Below are 11665 nucleotides of genomic sequence, written 5' to 3'. Positions count from 1 at the left end.
TATGTGAAAGTCATAATCTATCAACCTGTATAGCAGACATTCACAATTTCAAAGCAATTTAATTTGAACTCTGCATTTGGGTATTTAGTAAAATATATATTAAAATAGTATACACATGTGATAAACAACATTGCAGACTGACTGAATGTGTCAATAAGAACATAATCTAATTGTTTCATTTGTATGAGGTAAAAGAGCCTTGTGTAGAATTTCAAAGTCCACATATTTACACACTTGACTACTGAAAACACTGCAATACTGAAATTCCCAGTCCAGCTCCGTACCGTACTATTTCCTCTGGGTAGCAGTTGTTAATGCTGTTGATGTATTCCTGCAGAAGAGAGCCAGGCTCTGCTTTTATCTCTTGCACCTTTTTAAGTCCTCCGCTAGTTACAAAAAGCCGCCGAGCTTTGCTATCATGAGGCAGCACCTTAAAGGGAAAATGCACAGACAATCACATCTTCCTTCGCAAGCTAGGATTTTACTACTGAAAATAACTTAGTAGAGAATTTACTCTCAGTGTGTCTATAACAGAGTAATCCAAATCTGCGGGTAATGGGAAGTAAAACAGCTCCTTTTAAAAGTCTATCAACTGTTCATGTTGTAGAAATGGAATAAAGCAGTGAACATGCACAAAGTTAATGCTACCCACTGCATACATGAAGCTTACACTCCAGTCTCTCCGCCTCTACAAAATAGAGGCAGGCTCTTTAACAAGGGAGAAGGGTCCCTCATAAACATCTAGTACTCATCCTGGATCCTCACCAGCCAGTCATCAACTGTAGCAGTTGTAGTAACTCAGAGCACGGGTGTTGTGGCATTGCTTGCCTTGGCCCGTGCTCTTCCTTTTCTCTAGAATGCCTTCCCCTACAGGAATTCATCCTCTCCTGCCTAGTTAACTCCAACTTGTTATTTGTGGCAATAACTTTAAGATTCTCTTTCCTTCTTTGCAGGTATGTTTCTTACCTTACTGAACTGACCGACAACGTGTTTCAGGATATTGGGAGGCGCATCATACAAAAACGGCTCGAGGGCTGGGAGGTAAGTGCATTTTTGAAGAATATTCTTTATGGCTTTTTTACTCTGTTGAAAAACAGAGCAAAGTGCATATAAAATCCTAACAATTCATAGCCTATATCCCTACTGCAAAGAAACCAGTTTACTGGCCTAGCCTGCAGTAGTTACATTTTCACAAATAGTTACATAAAAACACTTTTGACTGGTTTTTAATTATAGAATACCTTGGCAGTGATCATTGTGTTAAATCTTAAAACATAAAGTGAATTGTTACGTTAGTTACTTAGGGTTTCTAATTAAAAGAGACACCAAAGGAAAACATTTAATTTGGATGACTTACAATGCAAAGATTTAGTCCATTAACATCATGGTGGGATGTGGCAGCATGCAGGCAGACATGGTGCTAGAGAAGGAGCTGAGAGTTCTACCTCTTGATCCAAGACAATAGGAAGTGAACTAAATTAAATATAGCTTAAACATGGGAAAACTCAAATCCTGCCTCCACAGTGACATACTTCCTCCAACAAGGTCATGCCTACTTAAACAAGGTCACACTTCCTAACAGTACCATTCTCTAAAAGCTTTGGGGACCACATGCATTCAAACTACCACAGATCTCTAAAATAAAAACTTTAATCCGAGAGAGAGAGAGAGAGAGAGAGAGAGAGAGAGAGAGAGAGAGACAAAGGCACTAGAAAATAGGAAGACATTCCATGCAAATGAGCTGGTAGAATTAATACGGTGAAAATGGCCATTCCAGCAAGAGCTATTTACAGATTCAATGCAGTGCCAACCAAAACTATCCTATAACTCATAAAGAACCACAAAAAAACCAAAGCAATCCTGAGGGGAAAAAAAATTCTGGAGGGATTCCTACTCCAGAACTTAAGATATATTACAGAGACATAGGAATAAAAACATAAAGTTTCAGCAGAAAAATAGACATGCAGACTGATGGAGCAACATAGAAGTGCCAAACACGAGCACACATAACTTCAGCCACTTAGTATATGACAAAACAAAAACAAGCTGAAGAAGAAAAAACATCTTCAAACAAAGGTCATAGGAACTGGACGTCTACACAAAGAAGAATGAAATTAGATCCATATCTATCACCTTGCAAAAAAAAATCTCCACACTGATCAAAGACCTAAATGTGAAACCCAAAACCACTAGAAGAAAACATAGACAGAATCCTACACGATAAAGGTGTAGGGCAGGACTTTTTGATAAGTCCCATTTGCTCAAAGGCTAGGGCCAGCAGTTGACAAGTGAGACTTCATAAAACTAAAAGGCTTTTGCACAGATAAAGAAATAATCAGCCTGATGGAGAAGAAACCCTCATAATGGGAGAGAATCTTTGCCATCTATGCATCTGACATCCAGAATCTGTAAAGAACTCAAAAAAGAAAAGAAAAACAAATATCCCCTTTGAAAGATGGACCTGAGACTCGAACAAAGGAATCTCAAAAGAAAAAACTAAGGAGGCTAAGAATTACATCACAGAATCTTCATTGTCCCTAGCAATGAAGGAAATGCAAATCAAAACAATATTGACATCCCATTTATCCCAGTCAAACAGCAAAGAGCAACAAAACAACCAACAACATCCAGACTGGGTGTGGGAACAGGGCACCCTCATTATCTGCTGGTAGAACTGCACACCAGTGCAGCAGTGTGGGAATTAGTGTAGACAATTCTCAAAGGCTAAAAATAAATCTACAATATGACCCAGCTATGCCACTCCTTGGCATATACACCAAGAACTCAAGCTCCTGTTCCACAGATAACTTCAGCCATGTTACTCGCTGCCCTATTCACAAAGTTAGCAAATGGAAACCACCTAAGTATCCTTCCATTGATGGATGGATAGTGGAAATGTGGTACCTATATACTATGGAATACTATTCAGCTGTAAAGAAAAATGAAATCATGAACTTTTCAGGTAAATAGATGGAACTAGAAAAGAACATATCAAATGAAGTAACCCAGACCCAGAAAAATAAACATTGTATATTCTCTCTCACTGGAGGCTGCTAGCTCCAAATTTTCAGATTTATGTGTAGTCCTCTCTTCTCAGCAGGACCTTCTCTATGTAACAGAGACTATTACAGAAAACAACAACCAAACAAATTGCAGAGTTTGTAGCCCAGCCACAAAGGATATCTCTACTCCTTCACCTAACACTTTGGGAATATTACGGAATGGGGTAGAAGGATTGTAAGCGTCAGAGGATGGGAAATTTACTATGAGACTGTGTTTTCTAGGAATGTCAGATGCTATAGTCATGAAGTTCCACCAATGTGACTACCTCAGCATCAGCCAAACAAGGACAATAGGCATGTTAAAGTGGACAAAGGAAAGCCCAGGAGGCATCAGCCCTACAGAAAGAACTCTAGGCAACTAAGAAGGCTGAGAGGAGGAGAAATAGTCTCCCTGAGTAAGACACACCGATTGGTTATTCCACACCAAATGGCAAGCTCTAAAGACATATATAGGAGTAACATAAATAATAGATGAGCAGGTGATTATATTCAGGAGTATTAATGTATATACATATGCATACTAATGAAAAACAGAGCTCATGAATTTAAAAAAAGAGTAGAGGGGTATATGAGGTTTATGGGGAAGAAAGGGAAGGCAGAAACTATGTAATTATAATCTCAAAAATAAAAGAAATAATAAAATACAAAAATGGCCCAGTTTTAAGATACAGGGATTTTGATACAGTGGAAGGCTTTTCTAGCATGAGCATGAGCATGAGACTGAACCGTATAGAAGACCCAGATTTTAACCCACAAACATATGAACACCTGATTTTTGATAAAGGAGCTAAAAGTATACAATGGGGGAAAGAGAGCATCTTCAACAAATTGTGCTGGCACAACTGGATGTCAATCTGTAGAAGAATGAAAATAGACCCATATCTATCACCATGCACAAAACTCAAGTCCAAATGGATTAAGGACCTCAATATCAGTCCAAACACACTGAACCTGATAGAAGAGAAAGTGGGGAGTAGTCTACAACATATGGGCACAGGAGACCACTTCCTACGTATAACCACAGTAGCACAGACAATAAGGGCAACATTGAATAAATGGGACCTCCTAAAACTGAGAAGCTTCTGTAAAGCAAAGAACACTGTCATTAAGACAAAAAGGCAACCCACTGACTGGGAGAAGATTTTCACCAACCCCGCAATGGACAAAGGTCTGATCTCCAAAATATATAAAGAACTCAAGAAACTAGACTTTAAAATGCTAATTAACTTAATTATAAAATGGGGCACTGAACTGAACAGAGAATCCCCAACAGAAGAATTGCTTTTGGTCCCATTGTTTTATCACAGCAAAAGAATCCGTAACTAAAATAGTGGCATGCCTTTGGGACAAAATGAACTTTAGCAAAGACTTCTAGTTTGCCAGAATAACAAATGAAAATATCACAAGACAGTTCTTAATGTTTTCGGATACAGTTTTCCCCGGTATAGTACTGTTGAATCAAGCAGTGCTGACCGAACTCCATCCTAAATCTATAAAACAACAGTTGATATAATCCAAGAGACTTTAGAGAAGGGGGAGGAGAATGGTGGATCCCCTACAATAAGATGCTCAGAGGAACTGAAGTTTGAGGAAGATTTTGCAGTGTTAATATCAGGACTGACAATGGTTCGTTTTTCAGTTTAATATATAGAGAAGCTACTAAAACAATTAATTAATTTATAGTAAATAAGACACATTTGATAAACAAACACATTAGAAAGTAAATCTGGGGCTGATGAGACAGCTCAATGAGTCAAGATACTTGCTGCCAAGTCTGAAAACCTGGGTTCAATCAGCAGGTACCCACATAATGGAAGGAGAGAACTAATTCTCATATGATGTCTTCTGGCCTCCCCAAGTATACCATGGTAGGCATGTGTGCACAAATCCACAATGCTTAAATAGTCAGATAAACATAATAAAATTTTAATAAAATAGCATGAAAATAATTCTTCATAGGAAATACCAACAGAAATATAGTCTAAAAACACTAACTTTATAAACAACTTGATATTTTTAGAGAATGTGTTTCTAAAACACACAACTAATCCATTTTTAAAGGAAAGTGATCTCAGTTCTTTTGATAATTTTCTATTTCTTTTTTCAAGACAGGGTCTCTGGTAGTACAGGTTGGGTTTGGAGTCACTCTGTAGCCAAAGATGGCTGAACGCTTCCCCTCTTCCTGTCTTCAGAGTCCTAAGATTGTAAGAGTGTACCACCACACTTGATTTTTAATTTATATTTCTTGATTTAGAAAAACCATATTATCCATCAGAAAATTAAGACTTTAAATCACATATTAAGAAAAAACCTAGTTCTATCTAGCACATCTTCCCAAAGCATAATGACTAAACACTCACTTTGACCTGCAAGTCCTCGGAGCTCTCTGGGGACATGTACAAAGAAAGCAGAACTGGAAGAGTGTTTGTGACCGCAACAGCCCTGGCATGCTCTGGCGTGTGTCTTCCCAGCTGTCCTAACGCCCAGGCAGCAGCAGCCTTAATGTGATCTTCTGGTTCTTCTGAGAGGCAGATTGATAACTGGGGTACACCCTGCCAGGGACCCAAAGAGTGAGTGTTATACGTAAATCTAGAGTGAACATCAAAAGAAGGCATATTGACCTTCATCCCTTTCTCCCGAATGACTCAAGGAATAGGCACATCATAATGCCTGCTGTCATTTAAGCCAACGAACTGGCTAGAACCAAACTGTATTAGTTATCTGTAACAAGCTAACTTAATTATCCTTGTATCTCTAATAGCTTTTACTTCACAAATGCTACTGTGATCAACTAAAACTATTGAGGATCAGAAAACCTTTCTTTTTCCTGGTTTAAAAAGTTAACAAAGGGAGCCTGAAGAGATGATCCAGCACTTCAGAGCACTGGCTATTTTTCCAGATGTCCTGGATTCAATTCCCGACAACCACATGGTGACTCAACAGCTATCTACAGTGCAATCTGATGCCCTCTTCTGGTGTGCAAGCATACATGCAAATAGAGCACTCGTGTACAAAAATTAAATAACCAAGGACTGAGAATACAGCCACGAGCCCTTGCCTAGCATTTGTGCAACCCTTGATTCAATCTTCATCAGTACACACACACACACACACACACACACACACACACACCATTAATTTATTTTTACCAATTATAGTAAATCTGAAAGCAACATGATGGAGTAAAATTTTAATAATACCCCATTAATATCTTTCTTGAAGTAACACATATTTAGTTAGTTAGTTAGTTACTTAGTTAGTTAGTTCAACTTAATTACAGCTTTGCTCATCCTAACAAGCTTGAATGGCTAAGTAGAAATGAATCCTTTTGTTACAGTAGTAGAATATGCTTATATTTTATATCATAAGCATTAATGTTAACTAACTGGTAAAAACATGACTACCTAGAATACCTCAAATATATCACAGCTTTTGTATCAAAGGAAAACAAATCAAATTCTAATTCCAGACTCTTGGTGAGCATATTTTTCTAATTTGATACTATAGTAATTACCCCAAATTCAGTACCCCCCCAAAAAAAATCCTCTCAGTATCAGAATGCCATGGCACCAGGCAAAGGTTAAAATTACTAGGTTGCAGTTCAATTTCCTAAAGAGACCTACTAATTTTTTTCATTTGTTCTTTTCCTACAACTGTGTATTTCGTCCACCAATACATATACTTAACAGATAAACCAAATAACAATATTTAAAGGTGGTAATAATCATTGATTCCAGAAACTGAGTAAAACAACATTGTCAGTTTCCCCACACTTTCCCCAAGGTTTACTCTAGGAAATATACTAACCAGCACTGAACAGTTGAATATTCACTGATATTCAACAGTGAACCAATTGGGAAAATGGGTGATTTTTTTGCCCTGCTCAGTTAGATTTTCTCTTCTGATGGAGAATATCAATGCACCGTTCCACCATAGAACAGCTGACCACGCCACCAGAAGTGAAGAGCACACACCTTGGAGATGATTACTGCCATGGCCAGGTTCTCAGAATGAGCAGCCACGTAACCTAGCAACATGATGCCAGGCAGCCGTATGTTCCCTTTGCAGGATCCGATGCAGTCAATCACAGCAGCCACGCCTCCTGCGTTGACAATCAGCTGTGACAGCTGAGGGAAAAAGCCCAGATAACACAAGATGATCTTTAAATATGGCTTGACCACACTTTAATTTAGGACTTAAAATACAACTGACAAAATTGGACTATGACGTAGAGAAACTCTTGTACTTCCTAAAGAGATACACAAGTATAGCACTCTTGCTATTCACAGATATACGTGCTGTGAGAACCTTAATCTGTGGTTCACTTTCTTCACATCAGTGGAACAAGGTTTACCTGTATAATGGATGTTAAAATCCTTCACCTAGACCCTAAAATTAGAGCTAGTTTATAACTAGCTAATCACTCAGCTAATATTAGTCACTGAAAGCTCCGCCATTAGAAGTCTAACCCATTTGGCCCTTTGCTGGCAACGACCAGTAAGCTGCATGTACTTCGATTATGGAAAGTCCCATGCAAACAAAGATAAATGAAACACGAGGGATAATGTGCAATAAAATTAAAACTGTTAAGCAGCACATGCACAGAAATGGTTAAAACTTCAGCATCAGCACAGGCTTTCTTTGTGTTTATTTTTTCCATGTAAATCTACAGAACTGATACAGGCCAAGAGATCTCTGTGGTGTGAACCAACCTTGCTCCTAACTGACACACAATGACAGAGGCCCACAGCCCCTACACCTAGACAAGGAAAGCTAAAAGTGATTAGAAGCTGGGTGTTAAACTCCAACTACACTAACACAACTCCGTAGTTCTCATTGGAGGGAATGTCACAGCCTGCAGAACATTTAGCAATGGACAGAGAACTTTTTGATTGTCCCCACCTGGGAGAGGGGCACTGCAGCCATCGAGTGGGCAGAGGCCAGGGACACTGGTACTCACTAGAACTAAGTATATTGCATCCTGAAGCACCATTTTTAGTTGTTTGTTTTTACCTCAGGTGTATGTTTTGCAATCTCTCTAATTAAAGTGCAAGCGTTTTTCTTCACGTATTCATCTTTGTCCTTCAGACAGGTGAGTACAACCGGGAAAATCTCCGCTTCAACCACCATCTCTGCCAGATCCACCGAATGTTTTGCAATCTGACTGAGAGCAGAAAGGACCTGGCGCTGCCGAGCAAAAATAAAATGTAACATTAGACATTATATGAATCCAGTTGTGCACCTTATAATTCAGATGTAGCTTTAAAGGATTTATAATATTCCCATGCAGTGCTGTTTTTGAAGGCATGAAGAAATTATGGGGAGCAGCTGATGAGGCATGGCATTGTGTGGCAGGGTTGGAGCCTCCCTGAAAAGAAACAAGGAGGCTATTGGTGAAGGCACAGCTTCTGTTGCTGTGGAAACCTTAGGACTGAAGGGGTCATCGGGCAAAGCTGAGGCTTGGCACCATGTGGCAGGGTCAGAATTACTGAAGAGACCGGGAGAGGCCATCAGTGGAGGCACAGCCTCGGCTTCAGTGGAGACGCCAGCATACTGGAACTACAAAGGACAGGGGCAGGTGTGCAGTGAAGCTGCCCTGAGCGCAGCAGACAAGCTGTGTGTGCCGCAGATGGCAGAGCTGAGAAGAACCTTTGGAGACCAGAAGATCATGAGTGGACCAGAGACAGCAGGCACTGAGTTACACTGTTGGAGTTTGGTTTTGCTTTGATCTGATGTGCCCTGGTTTTTCCATCTTGGAATAAGATGGAAATTATTTTTCCATTTTTCACAGGAGCCCACAGTTAAGGGACCCTGGATTTTTAAAGTGTTGGAATTTCTAAAGATTATGGGACTTTAGAAATTGTACTATATTTATAACACATTAATATGTTATATTAATGTTAAATCTTGGGGATGAACAAGAAAAGGTTATGGTTTAGAGTGATGTACTTATACGTCACAGACACAAGTACAGAATGTCATAGTTAGCTTCAGCTGTCAACTTGACACAAAGCCACAGTCACCTGGGAAGGGGGACATTAAATGAAGAAGAGATTGGGTTGGCCTATGGACATGTCTGTGAGGCAGTTTCTTAGCTGCTAATTGATGTAGAAGGCTTCAACCCACTGTGGGCGGTGCCATCCCTAGGCAGGTGGGCCTGGGCTGTATGAGAAAGGGGCAAGCCAGGAAAGCAGGCCAGTCATCAGCTTTCCTCCGGGGTCTCCACTTCAGCTCCTGCCTCCAGTTTCCAGCCTTGAGCTCCTGTCCTGGCTTCCTTGGTGATGGGCTCTAACCTGTAAACTAAATAAACCCTTTCCCCCACAATGCTTTGGCCATGGTGCTTTTTATCATAGTAGCAAAACAGATCCCAATCATATCTTTACTGTATAATCCTTATAGAATTATTTTCACATATTAAAAGGCCAACTACATAATATAGCTGTATGTTTTCAACTATATTTACTAATTCTTTCTACTATATAACAGCAATTTGTACATCTCTTCATTTTCTTAGACTATAAAAGCACTGGCTTGTCTGTCTCTTAACCTCATTTTTATTACCTTAAGTTTTGCATCAGGGTTGAGGATCATCTGGGCTAAGTGAGCAATTGCTCCCGCATCCACCACCGTCTGTGCTAACTCTGGAGAATGCTTTGAAATATCACTGAGGGCAGAGGCAGCGATCCTTTTCAAAGCAATTTCTGGCTCCTGGATACAGAGAACTAGAAGAGGAATTGCTCCTGCATCCACCACAGCTTGAGATAATTCTGTGGGTCCAAGAAAAGTTAGTAAGTGAGTATGGGTGGCTGACTCTTGGGCAAGGCATTTTCACACTGACGAGTACAGCAAACTAAAAAGATGATGGTGTAACTGACTCTCTAGACAGCTGAATTTTAAGTCAGTAGATGGAGTAGGTAGGTGATCTATGTTTCCCTCACATCCACCAAAGAGAAACAAAAAAGAACTGCAATCATGATTTGTATAATTCATTAATATAATATCCATAATTTCTGTTAATTATTGACCACTGGGCATGGTGGCACATGCCTCTTTAAAAGGTAAAGGAAGAAGTTCAGGAGTTCAAGGCAAGCCTCAGATATACAGTAAGTCTGAGGCTACCCTAGGCTACAAGAGGCCCTGGCTCAAAGAGAAAATCATATTACACAGTTCAAACACTGGGCTTAACTCAACTTGGAACCAACTGGAAGTCTTGTACCTGAAGGTTAGCTCTCACAATATCAGAAGGTGCTACGTAAGCCATCAAAAGAAAAGGCAATCAGCGGTGCCACCAGCTGTAAGCTTGTGAACCACAATAATGTCCAACTCAACAAAATATATTGATAGTGCAATAGCGGTACAGTTACCTTGTGGGTAACCAACAGCTATCTAATTGGATTTCAGGTCTGATCAATAGGATGGAATTTATGATAGGAACTGGAAACCTAAACAACTGGCACTGGCTAGAGAGGTCCTAGGCCCTGCCAGTTTCCTAAACCAATACAAACTATAGCTGTATTCTAAGTACTTGTACTTGGCAGAGATTCATGATTGGTCAAAATGCCAAGAAAAACTGACCAACTATCGGGCATCCGGCCCCAAATAATACATTCACAATGCAACTCCTATACCTGGGGCTCAGAGGAAAAACATCACGGGGGGGGGGGGGGGGGCGGGGAGGGCAGAAGGCGTATAAGAGCCAGAGGTTCAGCACATCTGCTGCAAGATTGTATCTTTTAGGCAACCTGCACCTGAAACCTCAATGATACAGTTTCCAAAACAAGACCTCCATAATAATAACACAAGCTGATATATCAAAATGGATAACAAAACATAAATTATCTTTTGTAAAATAATGATTTCTTTTTATACTCCCATACATTTTATCCTCTGCATGACATAACAGGGGTAACTGCACATACAAACTCACTGCAATTATGACAGCCTTTATATACAAGACCTGTGCAAACTTAGTCAAACCAAATCCCAACATGAAGGTGGAGGTAGACAAGAAGTCTCAGCCCTAGCCAGGAAGCTATTGGCAATTGATAGCTGCTAGGTGAGGCAGAATTGGTTTTCTTGTAGAATATACCTCCTAATAAGTTAGCCATGCTTTAGCCAAAGGCCACACATACAGAAATAGATGAGCAGTAGAAACTGGACCTCAAAGATATACAAAAAATAAAAGATAACATAAAGTTAGGTGTATATTGTTGTGGAATATTAGTTGAAGATGTGTTACATTAGTTTATGCTGTGGAACATTTATTTAATGATGCAAAGATGTATTGTATTCTTTTATGTTACACTTGTCTATCTCTGTGAAGGTGTCTTTTTTGCCTGTCTAAAATATCTAATTTGTCTAATAAAGAGATGAATGGCCAATAGATAGGCAGGATAAAGGATAGGCAGGCCTGGCATATAGAGAGAATAAATAGGAGGAGAATAATTTGAGATTGATGAGCAAGAAAAGGAGAAAAAGAACAGGACATCAAGAGTCAGCCATCCAGCTACACAACCAGCAACAGAAAAAGGAAGGAAGTTTAGTTGCTGAGGAATCCCATCTGGACGGGTGAGTGTGTGCTATCCAGGGGTAGAGTGTCCCGG

The 11665-nt window shown here is 39.7% G+C and overlaps 1 protein-coding gene across 1 annotated transcript in view; it reads right to left on the bottom strand.

Moving 5' to 3' along the window:
- Positions 1-238: 238 nt before the first annotated feature.
- Positions 239-11665, bottom strand: part of LOC102001438 (sperm-associated antigen 6) — a 50411-nt gene continuing 38984 nt past the window's right edge. The window contains exons 5-10 of the mRNA XM_005370017.2: positions 9624-9829; positions 8076-8249; positions 7037-7189; positions 5423-5614; positions 967-1083; positions 239-430 (exon numbers count right to left, since the gene is read on the bottom strand). Of these exons, the coding sequence (XP_005370074.2) occupies positions 239-430; positions 967-1083; positions 5423-5614; positions 7037-7189; positions 8076-8249; positions 9624-9829 (1034 nt within the window). The remainder of the gene's footprint in view (positions 431-966; positions 1084-5422; positions 5615-7036; positions 7190-8075; positions 8250-9623; positions 9830-11665) is intronic.

Source organism: Microtus ochrogaster, unplaced genomic scaffold, assembly GCF_000317375.1.
Source record: "Microtus ochrogaster isolate Prairie Vole_2 unplaced genomic scaffold, MicOch1.0 UNK68, whole genome shotgun sequence".
Lineage (NCBI taxonomy): Eukaryota > Metazoa > Chordata > Mammalia > Rodentia > Cricetidae > Microtus > Microtus ochrogaster.
Note: the sequence above shows the minus strand (reverse complement) of the source record. Positions and strands in the feature narration are given on the sequence as shown.